This window comes from Phaseolus vulgaris, chromosome 2, assembly GCF_000499845.2.
Source record: "Phaseolus vulgaris cultivar G19833 chromosome 2, P. vulgaris v2.0, whole genome shotgun sequence".
In the NCBI taxonomy this organism is placed as follows: domain Eukaryota; kingdom Viridiplantae; phylum Streptophyta; class Magnoliopsida; order Fabales; family Fabaceae; genus Phaseolus; species Phaseolus vulgaris.
Genome location: NC_023758.2, coordinates 13,270,242 through 13,292,722, shown reverse-complemented (window position 1 = coordinate 13,292,722; position 22,481 = coordinate 13,270,242). Strand labels below are relative to the sequence as shown.

The 22,481-nt window shown below is 33.5% G+C and overlaps 1 protein-coding gene across 6 annotated transcripts; it reads right to left on the bottom strand.

The window, feature by feature from the left end:
- Positions 1 to 3,324: 3,324 nt before the first annotated feature.
- Positions 3,325 to 14,752, bottom strand: LOC137810739 (WPP domain-interacting tail-anchored protein 2). 6 transcript variants are annotated; one of them, XR_011080960.1, is made up of 5 exons: positions 14,361 to 14,752; positions 12,666 to 13,230; positions 11,417 to 12,549; positions 10,556 to 10,768; positions 3,325 to 3,804 (listed from the first exon to the last, which is right to left on the bottom strand). XR_011080960.1 is itself a non-coding variant. In XM_068612152.1 (5 exons), the coding sequence occupies exons 2-5, from the start codon at positions 13,201 to 13,203 to the stop codon at positions 3,797 to 3,799; spliced, it is 1,881 nt and encodes a 626-aa protein (XP_068468253.1). In that variant the 5' UTR covers positions 13,204 to 13,230; positions 14,361 to 14,752; the 3' UTR covers positions 3,325 to 3,796. The 6 variants fall into 6 exon arrangements, 4 of the variants coding, with proteins under 4 accessions (XP_068468253.1, XP_068468251.1, XP_068468254.1 ...); XR_011080961.1 differs by having other exon boundaries at positions 10,560 to 10,768; XM_068612152.1 differs by having other exon boundaries at positions 10,556 to 10,757.
- Between the last annotated feature and the right edge of the window lie 7,729 nt (positions 14,753 to 22,481).

The following is a 22,481-nucleotide window of genomic DNA, read 5'->3' as shown; positions in this document are numbered from 1 at the left end:
TAATGTTCAAGTTCTACATGCAACCTCAAAAGTTTATTAAGATGGAAATCCCATCACCATTCAATTGATTAGAACAATTATAAAACATGCATAGAAGTGACCTTCCCTTCTAACAGTCACAAATGCACTGAGCGTTATCCCAAGCGCTTCAAAACAACTAAGAATGGCTTTAAGGAATGTAGTGACTTACTTTGTTAGCATTTCTGAAGTGAATCTGGAACTTGATTGTATAATATCAAATAGAGAATGAGTGAAATGAAGTGAACTGAAACAAGATAAAGCAAACAAGAAAATAGATACAAATAAATATAGAGTTTGGAATGTGAACTGAGATTTTCAATTTGAATGGCTTATATAGCACGCGAGTGGTGCGTTTAGCACACACCACTTATATCTTATGCTTAGCCAGATGATCTTAAGTAGAATTCAACCTGAGAGTGCCTCATTTTGACACCTTGATTGACTTAAGTGTTTTTCTTTAAACGTTGAGCGAATTTTGTTTTTTAAGAAAGCTATACAGAATTTTTGCTTAGCACATTACCTTGAGGCTTACTGGATTCAGACCCAAGGGTACCTCATTACTCCAATAATGTTTGGATTAAGTGCTTAGACTTGGGATTTGAGCAAATTTCATTCAGAAAGAGTATGTTCCATCTAATGAGATTTAGCTTGAGCTTTTTGATTTAGTCTTAAGCAATTTTTCCTGAGAGTAAAACAAATGCAACTTCATTCATGCAAAGTGCAGTTGCACTTGTATTTTTGTCACTCCATGCAAAGTAAGTCTCACATTGCTCAATTAGATTTTACAAGTGTTTATAAGCTCCAATACTCATCCACTTATTACTTGGTCATGTGGCTTTAATATTGGACCATGTGCACTCTCTCCTTACCTCTCCAATTAAAGTTTTTGACTTTTCTAATGCAGAGGATTGCATGTTGACTCCCAAATTAAGGCTTTAACTCCTAACCACAATTAGGCCCAAATCAAGTCACTTGTGTATCTTTTTTTTTTACACAACAAAAGTCCTAATTCCTATACATTTTTCTACTATATTTTATTTACTTCTATACATTTTTACAAGACTAAAGAGAAGAAAAATATTTTAATATTCTTCTCTAAAATGTTGATTCTTCCTTCGTGAGACTTTATCTTCTCCATTCTTCTTAGTCAATGATGTGATGGCTAGATGATTTTCATCAAGAATACTCATTAAGTTAGGAGTGACTTGATAAAGAATACTTGATTAAGTTAGTAGTAACTTGGTCAAACCAGAAGTAACTTAAGAAATAATACTCATTAAGTTAGGAGTGACTTGATAAAAAATAGTTGGTTGAACTAGAAGTAACTTAAGAAAGAGTGGTTGAAATTAAAAATACTCATTAAGCCAAGAGTGACTTGAGGAAATAATACTCGAGGGATTAGTCAAAAGTGACTACGATCCCAAAGAATACTCTAGTGTACTTCAAAGCAGTAGTCTCCTTAGTTGAACTTGACTTGTTTGTCAAGAACTCAATGTAGTCTATTGTAACAAACAAACCAATATAAATTTTTGTGTGTATTTTCTCTCCCTGTCTCCTTTACTTTGCATGTTATTATCATTTGCAATAACCCAAGAAGGAGAATTATTGTACAAACTAAAAATGTTTTTAATTAGAATTTCTTCTAACTATTTTAAAAAATTCCTTGTAATGTTTCACCAAATGCAGAAACCATGATCTGATCACTTGAGAATCATTGATCTAGTAATTCAGATGAATCATGTAGTTTGCGTTTGTCTTAACCTCGCATATGAAGAAGCTAAGTTCAAAATAAGTTTTTTAAAATATCTCAATCTTCGAAATTTGCCATTAATTGTTGAGACCATACTGTGTGTATTACATCATATGAAATATGTTGAAAATCATTTATGAAAAATATACTTCATTATGTCAGTCTATTGATACAAAGTATGCAACTCAAAATTACTTTAGTTATGATTTATCAAATGCGAGAATCAGAATTTGGTCAGTCAATAAGTAAATATTACAGACAAGGTCAATGAAATTAGCTAGTTGAGTTTGACTCATTATTTTTTATGAAAAGAGTTATAGTTTGATAAACTAAACTATCGCCAAAATACCATCATGCATACGAGATTTGCAAAAAAAAAAGCTTTAAAATTCAATTAAATCACAAATCAGTCTTCCTTCTTGTGATTTATTTTTCACAATATTCATCTTTAGAGATAGCACACATAAGAACATTTTGGTGTTTTGGCAATCATCTTATACCAATGTTTTCTTCTTCAGTCCATTCATACTTTTATTCTCTTTCAAGCTCATCCACAATTGTGTTCAAATTTGCATTAGTGTTTATATTCTCGACATGATTCAATTTTGGTCCGTCCACTTGTGTTTTTACCTAAAATATCATGGGACAAGATTGAATTATTTGCTCATAATTTTTTTTTGGATATATATATATATATATATATATATATATATATATAAATATAATCCGTATTTGTAATCTTAATTTATTAATGATATTTGTGCTTTATACTAATATATACTTTTAAATATTGATTTTAACATTAGCTGCAACTAATATTAAAAAATAACTAATATTACATGAATACAAATTTAAAAACATTACAATAAAATTACTATTTTTTAGTTTCGTATAAATTTTAAATTCTTCATGTACATTTAATTATTTTTTAATTTAAGATTTTATAGTTAAATTTATATAGGCTTAACTTTATAATAATTTCAAATTCAGAATATTTATTTTGGTTAATTTATTAATAAATATAGTATTAGTATAAATTACAAATTACAAATCATAAATCTAATAATTTATTAATTTCGATATAATATTATAGTTTGTTTAATAATTTTATTATTGATTTAATCTTTTAAATTAGATTTATAATATTTACAGTAATATTTTTCAAATAATTGAAAAAGTAAATTACAAAACAGTTTGTCAGAGGAGCAAAATAAGCTTGAAAGACCTTAAGAAATTATATGTACATTTGGAAAAATAAAATGATAATGGGTGTAGTTGAAATTTTTTATTTAAAATAGGTTTATTCTGGTTTCCCAGTATTCAGTAGTTTAGACATTTTATAATTTGGAAAAAGTGCACAGGTAAGGTAGGTGGAGGACCGGACAAAAAGAGGGAGAATCAATGATAATTGCACTGGAGAAAGAAAACCAATAACTTTAATTATATTTTATAAGCCAATGAAAATCTTCATGCACAAATAGACACATTTTATGGGGGTTGTACAGACATTCATGCAATGGCAAAACTCAAATCAGGGTTGTGCATACAGAACATTGTCAAAATCCAGTCCACGAACTTGGTTTTATACTGTTAAAAACCAAACACACTATCCACTTTTGGTCTTTTTCACTCTTTACATATCGTGGCATCTCTCAACATGTTTGTTTTCCATTTACATTTCACCTTTATCAAACACAAACTCTACATCTGTTAAGCACTCATGATAGAATAATCTCCAATTCAGTTGTAATATTAGCTTACACCAACTAAGATCACATATGGAGAAGCTCTAGGACTTGAGGGAAGCAGAACTACACAAACTCAAATTTTCTATATGCTAGTCAATAACTTGGCAATCATAAGCTTTTGGAAAGGAAAATGTTTCCTTTGTCAAAAAACCAGATGGCTAACACAGAAACCAGCGGGACATAAAATGCTACTGAAAGAAATGACAATTTTCTGCTACTTGCAAGCTTATCTTCCGAAATAGATGATGCGACTCGCGTGTTTGAGCTTGCACTTTCTTCATCCACCTAATAATTGAAACCAAAATAGGAAGAAAATTTTAGGATCTGAGGAAAAATATGTTTGGACCTGTAAATTAGTTTTACTCTATCAATGCAAGCTGAACTTCTTCTCACTGTAATGTTTCCAAAGCAATATATAAAAATCCATCCAATAAAATGATGGTAGAAAGTATAAGATTGAAAGAAAACAATTGGTTATGGATACATGTTAGGCATTTTGCCTAACTTTGTCAATTTCCATTGTAAGCATGATTGTTAGATAAGATTTTTTACACTCTTGACATGTAATTTCAAATTCTAAAACAAGTTTTCTTATATTTATATTATGACTATAGCATGGCAGACAGAAAAAGGCTTCAGAAGGGAAAACAAGGGTCTGTAGACTTGTCATGGTAGTATTCAGGCAGAACGTAATCATGTTATAGAGGCAGAACATAATTATATTCTCTTATAATAACTGTAATGCTAGGTGTGAAATTAAATGAAATGAGATAAAATCTACAGAGATGCGCAGAAAGATCAGATTGTTATGTTTGCTTCATTTGAATTGTCTAATCCTCCAAATTCAAAAACAAGCTTTAGTGAAAACCATATAAACCTAGCGACAGTTTATATGCATGAATTCATGAACTCTTCAAGTGTATGGTGGTTTAACCCAATAACTATTTAAATAGAATGAAACAGTGAATGAGAGACAATATCTTCCGGCAGGAAGATCAGAGTGTTATGTTTGTTTCATTAAATTTTCTATTCCTCCAAGTTTAATAACAAACTTTAATGAAAACCATATAAACATAGAGACAGTTCTTTTGTATGAATTCATGAACTCTTCCAGTATATGGTGGTTTTACCCTAGAATTATTTACCTTAAAGTTTCTTTGGAGGGTTTAAACAATGACCAACTTATTTCTGTATTCCCATCACATAGATAAAAAGAACATTCCTCTTTCCATTTACTACAATTTTCATATGCAATAAAACAATGAACAAGTAGACAGCCTAGAAGGTTTGAAGTGCACTTGTATATCACCAGTGTACTAGTAAATAGTCACATCTTTCATATATGACCAACCAGAGTGCATCATCACAATAATAACTAGCACATTTCTTGTACTATGCAGGTATATATAATATTTTATTGAGTTTCAGTTAATTATTAAAATTATAAAGTAACAGTGATATACCAAAACTTGGGTATGGTCTGTAGTCCCCCTACCTATAATTATGCAAAGCATAACATAAAGAGTGGAACGATAGTCTTGTTATTTGAAGTTTTACTACTTGTTTTTCCCATCAATAAAATATAAACATAGATTTGAAACGATATGCAAGTATGTAAATAGTTGTCAAGGCACTTCATATGTAATAATAGAAACATTTGTATGATGTGCAGTGTTTGTGTTACAAGAACAAATTAAGTGTCTCTAAGAATAAACTTTTTCAGAAATACTTATTACGATAAAAGTACCTTTCGGATATCTGCATTGATTAAGATATATATGTAGAATCTTTCTATTTGTTTAAGCATGTTATTTCCTTCGTTTAGAGAGATTGATTGTTACAATAGAGGAGCTGATAATGTAATTGTTATGAATAAAATTATTCCTTCGATTCCTTGTGTATTTCACGTTAGTATCAAAGATCCCGATCGGGAGTTTTGTTTCTACTGCCCCGGAAACAAAGAAACAACCAGGCTCTACTGTTGTTAGCATAATTGTCGTGTAAGTCATGGGCTAGAGAGGTGTGCCCATGTTGGTGATCACAACATCGACAGTCACGTAGTCAAAGTAGCCCCCAAACACCTAGTTCCAACAACGCTCAGTCGTCACTGTTGCACATGCTGAAGTTGTGGAGAGCAAATTCTTACATGGCCAAACCATGAGTATGATCCAATTAGGATACATATATTAGGGAAAGAGAAATTGCCACCACCATCAGAAGTATTTTTAATTGTATGCAAAGAAAAATCTCCAAAACAAACTTTGTTGTTGTTCCGGTGCGCTCAATAGTTACACATCGTTCTGGAGTCAAGCCAAGAACAATTTAAATACATTTTTCTCCCATAACCCTCTGAAGTGCCTTTTAAGGGCAAAATCCTGATGGAGCTCGAGTTCCAAAGCGAACCATATTGACCTTAGTGATGTTAGTGAGTAGTAGAGGTTCAATCTCATCCACGGTGTGGGATTGATTCTTGAAGTAACAGTTGTGATGAAAGGGTCATACTCATCGGAGAGACCATCAAGGATGGCGTCGATATGATCTCCGGTTGAAATAGGAGCACCAACAGCAGTTAACCAATCCACGATTGTTTTCTTGGCATCAAGAAGGTAAGTGTTAATGGTCTTGTCATTCTTGGAAGTTTTAAGTTGCAACTTCAACTTCTTGATCTTAGCCCTAGGGTGGGAAGCAAAATACGAGCGAAGGGTGGTCTAAATGTGATGTGAAGATTCAAGACGCACCATCTTGATAAGGATGAGGGTGGTCAATGAAGCAAGGAGCCAAACTACAATTAGCTGGTCTTGTTTATCATATTGCAGGTAGGTGTCATTGACAAGAAGAAAATGTGCATCATCAGGATGGAGATACCACGGAGGAGCATTGTTGCTTTGGAGAAAATGCATTAACTTGAGTCCTCTAAGTGTTGCAAAATCTTGATGCTTCCATATAAGAAAGTTGTCATAATTGAGTTTGAGAGTGATTGGAGTGGTGAAATGGTAAGGAACAAATGAAGTCATAGCGTGAGAGAGGAGCGTAGCAGAGGTGGGAGAGGAATTCATCAGGAAGAAAAAAATGGCTCATTATACATGTCAAGATTAAGAGAGGAAGGAAAGAAGTGAAAGATGGTTGAATGTTTCATTTCATTCATACTATTATACGATACAAAGAGAGTATCTATACATATGTATGCGAAAGAAAAATGGCATGCATGCAGCACAAGACAACCTACTTAATACCTCTAGCATGACTATTTATCCTTTATTTCTACCTAGTTTTTAAAAATTGTTTATTATTTCATTTCTAGCATCCTCTCATCTTCACACTTCCCCCCCCTTGTTTAATGCCATTTTTTTTGTCGTCGTTGTTCAAACCTTAGTGCATTCCAACCAGTGACCCCACCATTAGAGTCACCCTTCCTAGGTGACCATTGCACTGACGAACTCACAGCCACCGGAGCTGATGGAAGAAGGCCAAGCTCAGGCCCAAATTCAGGTCCAACAACTAGGTCAATGGCAAGGAAGATCCAAGAAGACTGGGACTCTGCTACTGATGGTAGAGAAACTTTCCTATACATGTTCAAAAATGCCATAAACCTAGTGTAGAGTAGAATTTATTTTCTTGTCAAAAGTAGAATAAGAATTTTACTTATAATTTTTCTTAAATGTAATTAGGGTTGGATTTAGGCATCTAAAAACCAACCTAGGTTAAGCCTTCTCACTCTCTTGTGTTGCCTCTCTAGGATAGACACTTTAATCTTCTTCTTCACCTTTCTCCAAGTGATATGACCCAACCAATCACTCTCCCTACCTATCATGCACCTTCAAGGAAACCATAACTCCATTGGAGTCATCCTTGTCCGCCACTTCCATTGAGCTTCTGCAAAACTCCATCCAAAATTCAAGAAAGAAATTTGGTCATGAAGGCACCAACCATCAGGAGCAGCCACACGCCCTCATATTTGTCATCAATAGTCGACCACCATTCTGACCAATCTCATTGGTGTCGGACTAGCCCTGATTTCTTCTCCTCACATCTTATCTGCGCTTCGTGATTGGGAACTCTTTTATGCATCCCCTCTCTTTTGGGAATGTTTCTTCTCTCTCCCTTAAATGCCCATAGTTTCTTTTAGTGGTGGCAAGTTTGAACCCTTTACTAACTATGTCAATGTCCCTATTAGGAATCAACATTTTTTTTAGAGAAGAACAATGAAAAAAAATAAATAAAAACTGTTTCACCAAACGTACAAAAAGTGTTACAAAGAAGCACACTCCTATACATTGGATTATTCTAGTTACAAGTCTCTCAAATCTCAAAAGCTCCTCCCTTTTTCCTTCCAAGAGCTTCTTATTAAATGGCTCATTTCTGCTAGCAAACTCATAGGTGTAAAAACTACATTACAACTGTATTCGTAGTTTTTCTTTTTAAACCTCCTCATGCAATAAACTTGCAATCCTATCTTATTATCAACTTGGTGTGTTTGCTCCTGTCTAACAATACCACCCTCCTTAAAGACAACCTTGTTCTCACGGTTAAAGTCAATAAATTGATTTTTCGTAGTAGATAAATCTTTCCATGTGGATCTCAATTGTTTTTCCCTTCCATTGCACTAATACTTTTTGTACAGGTGCATTAGTTTGAGTGATCATTTGACTACCCTGAATGTAAGCCGAAATGAACACATTTATAGTTCCTTCCAATTCTAATGGTAGTGCAACTTTCATTGAATGTTGAGCTGAGATATGTGGAACATAAGTTGAATTCGAGCTTGTTACAATGACTGTAACTTGAAAGCCACCTCATTCATTTGCTTAAGAACCAAATATGGTCCATAGCCACCTACGATGAATATTAGCATGAAATTTTATTTGAGGTTGTGTTCTATGCAAATCAAGCCCAAGAAAGAGGGTACTTGATGAGTAATATCCAAGTAGGTACTCTCCTTTCTCTTTGCCTATTCATGGTAAATCATATCCAAGTAGGTGGGATACAGATTTCTTCAAGTTCCTCCAAGAATTCTAAGATTATAGTTCCATTTGAATCATCAAGGTAATCTCCTTCCTTTTCTCCATATTTTTCTTTCTTGGTTTCTATCCATTCTGTTCTCTTTGAATCTTGGCACCTCAAACTATCTTCAAGCTTTAGCAACAAAGAATCAACAACTTCCTAATCCAGAAAACGACCTCACACCTAGCCAACCTCATGGCCTATCCTAAAACATAATTCCAACCAAAGCTTTCAAGAACCAAGCCAAGAAACACCCTACATATCATAGCTGCAGCTTTTTCCAATATCACCCACTTAAAAGCTTTTATAATTCAAATCAACACCATATCTACCTTCCTCTCGGTATCCCAACCAAACCCACCAAGTTACACAACACCATAAGTCATCACCATCTAGCTTTCGCAAGCTATAGTTTCTTGACTCTCCAAGAAATCCTTCAGGATTATATAAGAACCATAATAGCACATGCCTAACCAACCTTATTCCTTTTCCTTAGTGAACCTTAGCTTGGTGGATCCAAAACCAAGACTTTTAACATCCAAGAATCCAACCTTGAGCAAGGTTCTTCTTCTTGAGCTCTTCTTTGTTTCTTTGAAGCTTGAGTAGATGATCCCTAAACTACAGAAATCTATTAAGGGGTTTGCATCACTCTTGTTCTTGTTCAGGAAGGAAGACACTTAGACGTTTACGTAGATTCTGTCACTAATAAAAAATCTACCTAAGTATTGTGTGTATCTTGGAGAAAGCCTATTTACTTGGAAAAACAAAAACAGGATAGAGTATCTTGTTTTAGTAAAAAAATTGAATTTTGAGTCATTGCTCAAGGTATGTGTAATGCACTGATTAGTGCATGACTAGAGACTAAAAATTGAATTTCTTTTATTTCTTTTATCTGAAATTTTATTGTAATAGTAGTTTGGATTGAAATTAGTCTTCCATTGCAGACTCAATCAAGCCCAATTGAAACGGTAGAACTTTGACCAAGATGGAAGCGGAGGTAAGTTTAACTAATTTATAAACTAATTTGAGCTGGTAGTGCACTGAACTCTTTCCAGGATGTAGTGTCTCATGATTGTATTGTAGAGTCGTGTCATGGTTGTAGTTGTAGATGTCGTCTAGTAGTAGGGTTGTGTTACGTGCCTTCTAAAGAATTGACAAAACAAGATAGAGATCACGTCGAGAAAGAAACCCTTCTTTGTATTATTCAACAATTATCTACACAAAAGACACGCACAAGAAAACAAAGGAATTACTTCCTTTCACACGTGCCTTCTAAAGAATTGACAAAAACAAGAAAGAGATGACATCGAAAGAGACCCATTTCTGTATCATTCAACAATTATCCATGCAAAAACACATGCGCAAGGAAACAAAGGAATTACTTCCTTTCACACAGGGCATTCCCGGTCACAACAAACCAATATCCTTCTTAACCTCAACACCCTCAAGATAAGAAAATATCGACTTTCTTAGTCTCAACTCCCTGTAACGACTAACTACTTTTATTTTTAAATTTCTTCCTATAATACACTTTCCAACAACTCTCGGTACTTCCCTGCCTAATAGATTGTCTGATGACCTGAGTTATGTTGTGTGGTCAACCAGTCGTCTAGTATTTACATTCTTTTGAGTTAGTTAGTTCTCTGTTATAATTCTAACTAGATTGTATCCATTTTATGCTTCTATATAAGGGAATGTTGACTGAGATAAGAAACCAGATGTAGTGAAGCAACTTAAATGATATCTTGCTTAATACAAGAAACGGTTCTTTCATTTCTATGTTTGTGTTTGTTCATTGTTTATTGTCTCTAGTGGGTGTGATTTGCTTTACTAATTTCATTGTTCTTGGACAAAATTCGACAGATAGTACACAACAGAGCTTATAGAGAAACTTATTTTATTTTAATTTTTCTTATTTTCTTTTTCTATAAGTGGTTTTGGAGAAAATTTTCTAAATAGACTCTAAATTTAACACCTAAATTTTACATAATAAGCATACCAACAAGTAAAAAAGATTAGGCTGACAAATAAGTACCTGCCTGAAAGGCCGCATTAAAGTAATCTATTCCTTCTTCATCTGACGATTTCGCACAGCTATCATTGCTTGAGTTATTGTTGGAAGCTTGATCTTCGTTTCTGTTATTTAGTCCATTGTTGCATGTATGTAAAGGGCCATCAATTTTAGTATTCTTTAACTTTTGTACCAAATGTTTATTTTCCTGTTTTAAGGCAAGTAACTGCAATGTCCCTGTTAGTGTTAATACCTCAGAAATAATTGAATAATAATTCCAGAGTTATTTGAAAAAAAAATTAAATCAATAAACATAATCATTACATAACTTCAAAATTATCGTGTTACTTTTGGTATCTTACTCTGTTCCAAGGAAAATTACTGATTTAATCTTTAAATATGCCAAACATAGTCATAATCAACTAACTTCACTTGTTTCTTTCAGGATAAGCAACCATGAACCATTATAGATCTGGATTTGAAATTCTGATTCAGGCATACTGAAGATTATCCATATAGATATATTTTCTTTAATGTCCCTAGAAAAACTAGAAAAAGTGAAAAAAAAAACACTCCTTCGATCCTTGAAATGTACATTTTTTCTCAATTGTGTTCTGCAGGTACGATTTCCAACTATTGAATCATTAACTATTTTATTTTCTAATTCGGTCCTAGCAATAACAGTTAAGATGAACTAAAGTTTCATGAAATAAGCACAGAAGGATCAAACTTAGATAAATGAAGACATTGAATACTTCTTTGATGAAATCAAACTTCAGGGAACCCAATTGAGTACAAATGCCTTTAAAGGACCGAAATACTAGTTTTCTCTAAAAGAAACCATTGAAACTAGAGTTCAAAACTATAAATATCTTGAGTCATTACCTGGTTATTGATGCTCTCCCTTTGAGTGGCTAATTGCATTACCATATCCATGATAAGCTTGGTCTTAGTATCAATTTCTTTTGCCCTCGAAAAATTTGTATTGCTAGCTTGATCCAAAGATGTTTTCAAGCTTATTGTTCTGGACCTAAGGAGATCCAATTCTTCATTAAGTTCTAAGTTTGTTTGGGATAGCACAAAGCATTTCTCAGCAGCACTTTCATTATTACTTTCAGCTTTTGAAACCTTTGACTTCAGCTCTTCAATTAATATTTCCATATCCCATATAGCTGTGTATAACATGTTCTGCTGTTCTTGACTTGCTTCAGAAGATGCCTTTGCACTCTGTAGTTGGATATCTAATTCCCTTAGTTGCTTCTCAAGTGAACCAACCTTTTTCTCTGCAGTGCTTGCAGTCCCTTTAAGAAAATTCATCTCTTCAGTAAGTTCCAAGTTGGTCTCAGTTAGGTGCGTAACCTTGGCTTCTGCACTCTCAGCCCGAGTTAATGCAATGTCAATGTTTTCTCTCAGAGACTCAACAAAATTTTCCATTTCAATTTGATGTTCATGATATGCTTCATTCTCCGCAATCGTATTATTAATCCGAAGCTCAAAATCCTTTCTCTCTTTTTCAAGAAACTTCAACTTTTCCCTCAAAGCCAACACATCAGATTTTTCCTTAGTACTATGAACATTACATGTCTCAAGCTTATCTAAAGCAGCATCTTTAGCCTTGAGTTGCTCCATCAAATTTTGAACTGTTGATCTCAGCTCATTTTCTCGTTGCATAGAACTACTGAGGTTGAACTCAGTTACTTGAAGGCGTCCCATTATTCCTTTAGAAATCCCCATTAAAACCTCTGCAGTATTGTCTGCCTCTAGAAATCTTCCCCAAACTACTTCTGCTGCCTCTTCCATATAAAATGCAACTTGTTCTGTGTAATGCAGTTTCAACTTTAGGTCCTCATTGCTTTTTGACTCTGCTAACCTCCTTTCAAGTTTTAGCTCCCTTGCAAGAGATTTCTCAAGCATTTTTAGAATATATCTTCGCTGTTCAACCATCTGATCATTGGATTTTGCTTTCACATCTGAAAGTTGACCATTTCCTGATAAATTCAAGGCCTTCCCCGTTTCGCCTGTTTACATGGATGACTAAGAAAGGTAAATAGTCATCCCAGACTTGGAAAAGAACTGCATGCTCAGTACAAATATGTCAGAAATAAAAAATATTTTATTAAGAATTCCAACTTACAATTTTCCTTTCGATAAGCTTCCATGGTTTTCGGTAACTGGGATGATTGCATTTTCAACTCAATTAACTGCTGTTGAAACTGCTTCACAGACTCTTCTACGTCACATAATTTTTTGTCCATCATAAGGAAAAACTCAGTCAAATGGCTACATGAAAATATTTTATCACTAGCATCAACAATTTCTTCTTGGAGAGCGTCCATGAAACTGTCCAGCTCTCTTACCTCAGAATCCAAAATGCCAGACAATAGATCAAATGTCATTGCCTTCTCAAATAAGTGTGCCAAGATGCAGTTATTCTTTGAATCAATTGCTTCAAGATCACTTTCCTCGCTTAATAGATAAATATAAAGCATATGCAAGTTCACCAGCTTCTCGGCAAAATAGGCTAGGCGATAATCTATTTCCGTTAAAGCTTGCAGGGATAACTCTTGCGCGTCATTTTCTTTTGTTGAGAACCCCTGAAGTGCGTAGGGTTTTCCAAAAGCTGAATCTACAGCATAAAAGTCACCTTCAACTTTATTAGCAAATTCATCCATTGGTGGTCTGTATTTTGTCAGCCAGTCCTGAAAGTAAGGTCGAAATGAGATCTTTGGTAGAACAAACCCACCATACCTTACGTACTAATACAACATAAATATAAAAAGATAGAGCACAATTGGCTAGTTAATTCACGACTTATTTGTTTCAAGACCACAAAGTTAAAGAACAAAGGGAATGTTCGATCATCTAATACAAACAAAGTATAAGCGAATGTCTAAAAGTACTAACACTACTAAAGTAACAATAGTCAGCAATTGGTGATTAGCATGCCATAGTTGCATAGATTAGATCTAAAGTTCACATAATTCCGTAAGAGTCTAGAATAATTTGATAATTTATAGAAGGCTGAGGAAGAAGAATTTGATAAAGGTATAGTGAGGAATTTGTATGCTCTCATTCATTTGCAGTATTCACTGAAAACATAAAAAGAAAGTATTGGTATCCTTATGTTTTCCCTTCTATTTCCCAATGGGAAATACAAAAAATTGGTGTTATATACAAACCAGTAAGGTATTGAAGAAATACACATAAAGTGAAGTACAAAATGCTTGGTAGCAGAAGAATTTCTTTTAATGGGAATGAGAGTAATTTTGAGGATCAACTAAACTTGTTTGTTTCTTTATCAAGAGAAGCACCACAACCAAAATTAAAAGCTTCAATGCTTCTTCCACACACATACAAAAAATGAGCGTACGCAATATTTCCTCTTCACGCTCTTCTTTAAACACCCATAGCACAGCACAAGAAAAGGTTAAACACAATAGCAGTTCAATTCAAAATACATTTCGTTTCGTTTCAAACAGAAAGCTAATTCCACAACCAAAACACCTATTCCAAATTCCTTCCTATCTTAACAACAGAAACAATAGGATATCTTGAGTTTCCTAACAAACTCAACACACAACACACTACCAAACCGTTGCAATCCTTGATGATATAACCCAAAAAACCATCAATGATAACATCAACTGAGAATCGCCATAATTTTACTGCCCATTCAGTGACAATCCTGAACAAAGCTAACTTGATGGTTCCAAAACATGAAATGCTACGAAAAGAACGAACATGACCTCCCCCATTTCCTACAAGGAAGCACACAAGGCCCCAAAGTCGCATTAAATTCTCAACTGGGAACTAAGAAATTGAGTGTTACCTTGATCAAAACGCTTTTGGGTCTTCGTTTTCCCTCGCTCCGACGAAGATATTGAAGAAACTTGACTTAACAAAAATCCACATGAAAATCCTGGTGGATAGTCTTTCTGAGCCTCCTAACTACCACTCATTTGGAAATTACCGTTATAGAAGGGTCACTTCTGTTGTGTTCCAACCTGTGGTGATTGATGAAGTGTAAGAGGAAGAACCAAAAGTGCAAAAGGCAAAGTGGTCAACCCAGAGCGTGGGAGCGGTGTTTGTTGTGATTTGCGGAAGACAAATCAAAGACTTGAATTGGGGTGCACGTTAATATTGACTTTGAATAATTGAGTTTCAGGAACAACACCAACAACCCTCTACTACTCAACTAGATAGATAACACACCAATGGCTTAGGCCAATTTAAAGCTGAACTGTTTTTGTCTCTTTGTGGGTCCATCACGCATTGCTTTGTTTTTCTGTCATAGAATTATCTTTATATATTCTGTATATTTTTAAAGAATGTAACGTGCGATTATTTAGATGAAAAAAATAGGGACCAAACTAGTATAACTATTATTTATTCATTAAGCCCACCACCTTTTCACCTTTCTATTAAGAGAATATTCTTTCTACATAAGTTCCTTTTTTTATTTATTGAGATGGGATTAAAAAAAGTATAAAGATTATTTAATAATAATATCTCATACAACTCATTTTTATTCTTACTAAATAATATATATATATATATATATATATGTATACACACAAATTTATTGACATATGATTTTCAATTCTTGAAATTGAAGATGATTTTTTTTTTCTAAAATTTACAATATAGAGAACAGCCTAGGTCGATTATATATATTGTTGTATTCGGTCTTTAATATATATTCTTTATATAAATTAATTTGGGGATATACAAATTTAAAATATTAAACAAATATTCAAAAAAAATGAAAGAGGTTGTAAAACCGGAAATTAAAAGGATGAAGGTCAATTTACACATTAAAGAACCAAAACAAATAATTCCTTTTATGACAATTCTCTAAAGACTCAAATTTAAGTTTGAATAATTAACCGATTCAATTAATCAATTAAATTAGTTATACAAATTAAATCAGAATATCATTCAACCTGATATGTATTTGATTGTCAAATCAAGATTCACTCGATTTCTAATTTGATTTCTAAAATTAGAAACGCAAATTTTATAACAAAGTGTAAAACAGAAATTAGAGAAGGGAAGGACAAACTCAAAGCATTAAATGATCAATGTAAAACTCAATTTGGTTTGTTTGATCTTGATTTGATGAATTGATCCTCAATAATTAGTTCTCCATGGATGAAGAACACAAAATGAAATTCAGATTGAGAGAAGAAGAGGAAGAGTCAAAATGGAATTTGAGAGAAAAAAGAGAAAAGGAAAGAGACAATTTCTAAACCTAAAAAAACTAAACAAATGATGTATGAGTACAAGTTTAGAGCACACACGCTATGATGAGAATCAAATAAAGGAGGCTTTTATTAATGGAGGAAGAGGATATCCACCCTCACATTTGAAGTTCTTCCTTCTAGTCTTCTCAAAATTAAAAGAAGACATAAAATAAAGATGAGGCCCAAGCCCAAAGCCCAAGCCCAAGCCCAAGAAGGCCAAAGCCCAAAGAGCCCAAGTCCATCCCATGAGGGGCAAGGCCAAGCTTTGAAATACTCTTGTATAGTTTTAGGAGGTGTGGTTATTAAATAAAGGAGTGTGAAAATGTAAAATAAAGTCACATTACCCATGTGACTTAGGAGAGTGGTGTAGGTGTAGTTTTTGGGAGGTGTCATAGTAGAAAAAGGTCACACCTCCCATGTGACTTGTTTTTGGTGGGAATTTCAAATGAGTTTATTTGAAATTTCTCACCTATTTTTCAGCACCTTAGGCTATAAATAGAGGTGCTTCCTTTGTAAAATTCAGATTGGAATTAATCTAAGAAAACTCTACTCAAATTTTGAGTGAACTTTGGAGAGCTTTGAGCCTTCTTCTCTAGTCTTATCTTGATGGATCATTGGAGTCCTCAAGTGGCGGCATCACTCTCATCTAGGAGCATTCCACACTTCTAGTGGCGAGATCATCCAACATTCTTCCATCTTCATGAGCACTCTCTTCTCCTTCCTTTCTTCTCTTTCTATTGTTTTTGTTAGCTTGTGTTCTTGAGTTTTGGTTTGGTGTTCTTGCTGTTTTTTTATGAGTTTTGGTTCGGCAGTTTTATATTTCAGTCCATTCATCTTGTTCCTTTGCTTTTCTTACTCTTTTGTTCGGTTCAATTTGACTAAAATTGGTTCATCCAAATGAGTTTGGGATTTGGTACTAGTTTATGGTGAGTTCTTGTCTTAGAACAATGATCCAACTCTAAGAAAAGTGCCTCTATAATGTCCAACTCAAGGTGATTCCTAAGAAGGTCAAGAACCTTTCTCTATATGGCTATTGGAATCACATCACGCTATATGAATGTTCTGAAATATGATAGTAAACATGAGCTTAAATGTCACTATAATTAGGTTCATAATCGCAATCACAATAGTCTAAACTAAAACAAAGAGAATTGAATTCATTTGTGTTCCTTTACAAAAAATTGAGCAAATCTACCTCAACTTTTAAAAATCGTAGAAAATAGCACAAAACTCCATATCCAACAAAACATGTGTCCGTTTTAAAGCCTAGAAGATGTCAAAGCCAATGCAACTAATATCAATAAAAAATAATACCCAAAGAAAAAATTATATCCAATAAAGTGAGTAAAGATCAGATGAGTTAAAAATACAAAATTAAAGCAAATACGTATATTGAATCCAATTTATTAGTACTAATAACTGAAAACTAAAACTGAAAATAAAGCACATGAAAAATGTTTTTAATGTTCAATAAAACTATAAATGTGTGCACAAAATATTTGTTATAATTACATATCTAGTTGTAACAAAAAGGACAACCGTAACCGCGTGTCACTACCACAAAAATTTGTAATAAAATTCAAAATTTAGTACTTTTCAAGCTAGAAATTAAAAAAAATAAACTCATGTGTGACACCTCCAATACCGTACATTTCCTAACCTATATTTTTTAAACTCCAAAGTGTGTCGTGCCCTTTACCATTTGCACGATTCCTTTACCTGTCTCTCTTTGCCAAAGCCTTTGTGCATCCTAACCCAAACTTGGGTTGTACTGGAGATGATGAACCTTATTAGAATTGATGAAAACATTCATTGAAGTGACTCTTCTCACACAAGTACAAAGGTAATAAGAGCTAGGAATTACTACCCCTTGCAATGACAACTTCATGGAATCTTGGATTGAACCTTCTTAAGGACTGTGAAGTAAGTTTGAAGCTATAATTGAATTTACGTATTTTTGTGTAATATTTGGTTTTTTTCCCTTTACTTAGCTTTGTAATTTTTTTTTTCTATTTGTATTGGGTTTGTATATGTTTCTATTTTTCTTGAATTAGAGACTTTCCAGACTCTAGTTTTTAGAGGCTTATTGGATAGGGTCTTATTAGTGTTGGGTCCATGAATACAAGGTTCATAGTATATAAGTTCTTTTTATAGATTCTTGTACTCAAAATTTATCATGTTTGAATTTGAATCATCTTCTTAAAGGAAGAATTCTCTATAAGTTATTCATTAGAAATTTTGATCTTTATCTTTGACTTTCCAATTCAACATTGCATATATTCATCTACTTATCAATTTCTCTTTATTATGGCATCAATCAAGGTAGGTTAGAGTTTCTTCATCTTTAATATCTTCCATATTTTCTCTTTTGTCAATCATTTGGTGGATATTATCGAAAAAAATCCTACATTATGTTAGTTTTTCATCATTTGGTAATCAGAGCTCAAATTCAAAATTTCAGAGGTTAGTTTTGGAATTTTCATAACTTTCTAAGAATTTTTTTATGTGTAAATAGAGAAATCTAGTGGTGCAAATAGAAGTTCAATTGTTGCGTGTTTCAATTGTTATGTGTTTTGAAATTCTTTGATTTTGTTGTTTTTTACTATACAAGGGTTGTTCTTTTGAATCTTACACAGTTGCATTTCTATTGAGAAATTCTTCATGATTCGAGAAATTGAATTCGGGGTTGATGGAGATTTTTCGATGCTAAATGTGATTCATCTAATGACATTCAAAGGTAAAATTTGAGTTGCAAGTTTATTAAACGAGTGTAGAATAAACGTTGAAGCACAATTTCAAATTCCAATGAAAATTGCAATTGGAGAAAGTGATTAGAGGTGATTTCAACGTCAATCATCATTTTGTTGGTGAAGTATTAGTAAGCTACTCATGTTCTTCGATTTGTGAAACTCAAGGTGATTGAAATTGCTGCAATTGTTGCGTTATGAGTTCCGACGAATTTAGTGTTTGGTGCAATTTGTGATCGGAACAATATCATAGGAGGTTTTCAATAATTGAGCAATTTTCCTATTCGAGTATCAAATTATCACATAGTAAGGCATATTGATCGTCCTTCTTAGCGGCTTGCATGACTTCAGGTTCATCCACTGGCAAAAACTACAGTGGTTTAGTGGCAGTTTGTTATGGAAGATTGTTTACTGCGAATAATACGAGGGAAAGTCTAGCTCGAGTGTCTAAGAGACAAGGGAAATCATCTAACACGAGGCTCTAGCGACATGAACAACCATATTGTTAGAATTTGAGGCCTTAAACAAAAGAGGATAATTGTTTATGAAAGATTTTCGCAAGTATTAAAGGTAGAATGAAAAGCTATGAAGATTCAATCAATTGAAAATTCTGTTCAACCAATAGAAAATTATTTTAAGTTTGATTCTATAAAATCAACCAGTTGTTTTCACAAAACAACCGGTTGTTTATATCAGTAGATTTGAAAAATGATGTTAAAACATTTTAATGAGTGTAGGGATAGAAAGATTCACACAACATGTTTACACTGGTTCACTCTCAACTAAGAGCTACATCCAGTCCTCAACTAACCACTGAGAATCCACTATGTAATCAAACCTAGATTACAACACACACACACACCAAAAGTGATGATCTTGAACCCCTCAAGAACATACACCACTTTTGGCAAACAACACAGTTTACAGAAATACCTTCTGAAATTCCACCACACAAAAACACACAGAAATACAATGTTCAAGGAAGAAGAGGAACAAAATACACCTGGGTAAATCAAAGCTGAAAGTTTAGAAGTACACCCAATCCTATTTCACACACTTGAGATGATACAAAGCTTTTGAAATCTTGAAAACGTTTTTGATTAATATCTTTTTCTTAGTTTATGCAAAGGAACGTATAATAACCTTTATGTGCCTTAATAAAATGGTCAAAGCAGTTAAGTCAAAAGCCAAAAGCTATTGGAATCATTTAAAACAAATTAAAACCTCTTAACAGAATTTTAAGATTTGCACAAAAACAACCAGTTGATTTATCGAAACAACCGGTTGAATATGTTTGATAACAAAGCCAAAACAAAGTTAAGCTTTTCCAAACCATTTTAAAAACCAAACAACCAGTTGATTCAACATTTCAATACGTTAAATTTCACACCCTTTTAGAAAACCCATCTTTTAAAAAAAGGTAAAGATTAAATTGACCTTGGATCATCTTTAGGAGTGAATTAACAAGTTTCAAACAATTAAACAACACACACACATATCAGCAGGGTCTTCAAGCTTTCCACTTGGATTTGGAGACATCAAAGAATATTGTTCAACACATTTAACACAAGAATCTAGCGATAAAAATGTTTAATGAATTTCCAAAAAATAGAGGAAGATGGAAGGATCTAGGTTTGAAGACAACATACCAAGATTACATAAATGGGGAACCAATAATGGATCTATGCGTGAATTAAAACGGGAGAGTAACAAAGTGTTTTACAAAAATGTCTTGTACCTTGTTTTACAATTAGAATTATTGTTTGTAGGAATTGACGGCAAACAACCAAACTGACAAACATAATAATGTCCCCCTTAAAAATACCTTGTCCTTAAGGTTTAAACAACATAAATATGTGCTTCAAATCATAATAAAACTCTCAGGTTGCATCCTTTGATATTTTATGCTTTCAGTTAACCAAAACATTAGTTACTAGCACACCTCTATACTTCGTAGTCAATATATCAAGTATAACTTTAGGTTCTTTGTCTATGCTTAATTTCCAAGGGAATGTTATGAGCTAATGTTGTGTCACTCACAGGTTTCTTCAACTTTGACACATGAAATAGGTTATGGATCCATTAGGAGCTTGGAAGCTACAACTTGTAAGTGACACTTCCTACACTGTCAATTGTATGAAAAAGGTCATATAACTTTGGAGCATGCTTAATATTAACTATTTAAGCTAGTGAAACATACTGATAGGAGCGTAACTTAACATAAACCAAATCCCGCATGCAATTCCTTAGAAAGAAAAGCTTGACTCAAAAGAAGAAGAGAAGAAGAAAAATATGAGAAATCTTACAGAAAAAGAGGAAAAACAACAAACAAACGGAAGGATAAGAAATGACCAATCCACCTAGTGCATGGAAAAGGGCTAAGCGGATTAACTTCAGAGAACAAGTATTGAAAAACCTCCAAAATGTTGAGCGCCAAAGGCATGAGTTGAGAAGATTGAGGCAAGAGAAGGATATAAATTTAGAGTTTAGAAGGCTAAGTGAATCCAAAAGGGTTGAGAAAAAAGAGTCATTCACAATGAAGAAAGCTCATATTCGCTTAGAAAGGGCTTGAAGCTAACCTAAACCAAGAAGGAAAAGTTTCATACCCGCTTAATCTTGGCTTGAAGTGAATCCCAAGACTAAGAAAACTTCATAAATAAGAAAGGATTATGCTGACCTTGGCTTGGAGCGAATCCTTGCATAAATAAAAGACCTCTAAATCTACTGAAGGCCAAAAAGAGGCTTGAAGCCAAAGGGTTTCTTCAAGGTGAACAAAGCCACTCTTTGTGGAACAACCAGAAGAATCTAACCCTTTTGCCAAAAACATTGAATAATTTACGAATAACACTCTTGAAGCTTTGGATGAACCTGAGGAAACACACTCAAAAGAAGCAGTTGAATGAAATTTAAATTATCCTATAGTTTGTAATTAAAGTACTCATGATATATGTAATAGAATTAGTATATATATATAGTATATAATTGTCTAAATCCCTTCACTAACAACTAACCAGAAGGCAACAAAATTACAAAGAAGAGCACTGAGGAGGAGAAGCATTACAGGCAGATCAAGGACAGTCTCTAAGGAATTGCATCAAAAGAGAACCCACCTGAAGAGCTGAGTGAGCCACAAAGTGAGAAATAAACCAAGCAATTGATCTCATATATTTAAATTGGTTTTTTTTGTTGAGTTTTTGTGTTTACAAGTTTGCACATTGCATAAATATTTGAAGTTTGGCGCAAAAACTCCTCTCTAAACTAAAAATAGTGAAAACAATCAGCCTCAAAAGTAAAAAAGAAGTATGCAAAAAGCTTACATGAGCCCCAAGAATCAAAAAGGAAAATAATTGAGTTATAGAGGTGTTTGACTTAAAAAAAAAAAACCAGATGACCATGAGATCTATGAAATGCTTAAACTTTGTTATGTGCTAACCTGGAACTGTGAAACAAAATACAAAACTAGTTAGAATTTTGAACTCACTTAAAAGAGTGGAAACAACTAGCTGGGTAAGAGATTTTGGACTCAATTGGGAAATTAACTACTAACTAATGCATGACTCGTAGATTTTCAATTGATCTAACTGTACATGTAAAACTACTTTAGTGTATCTAGACTTGTGCTAAAAACACAAAAAAGGAGCAATAATTGGCCTGTGTTGAGCGAATCCCTGACTGTGAAATCTCAAGAAGCCCAATACATGAAGATTGAAGCCCAAAAAGAATGCTCAAGGCCAAACAGATTGGCATGTGTTGAGCGAATGACCAATCTCCTTGGAAATCCTTGAATCCTAATTCTAAAAACATTAAATAGTGGCTTGGGGTAATATCTAAGGGATCGAAAGGGAATCAAGAGGCATTGAAAGGTACTTAGAATAAGTGAAAAAAAGAGAGTCTTCAAATAAGAGGTACTATAGGTTTAGGTAGAAGGATTAAGTGACTCAAAGAGGCATAGATAGCGAG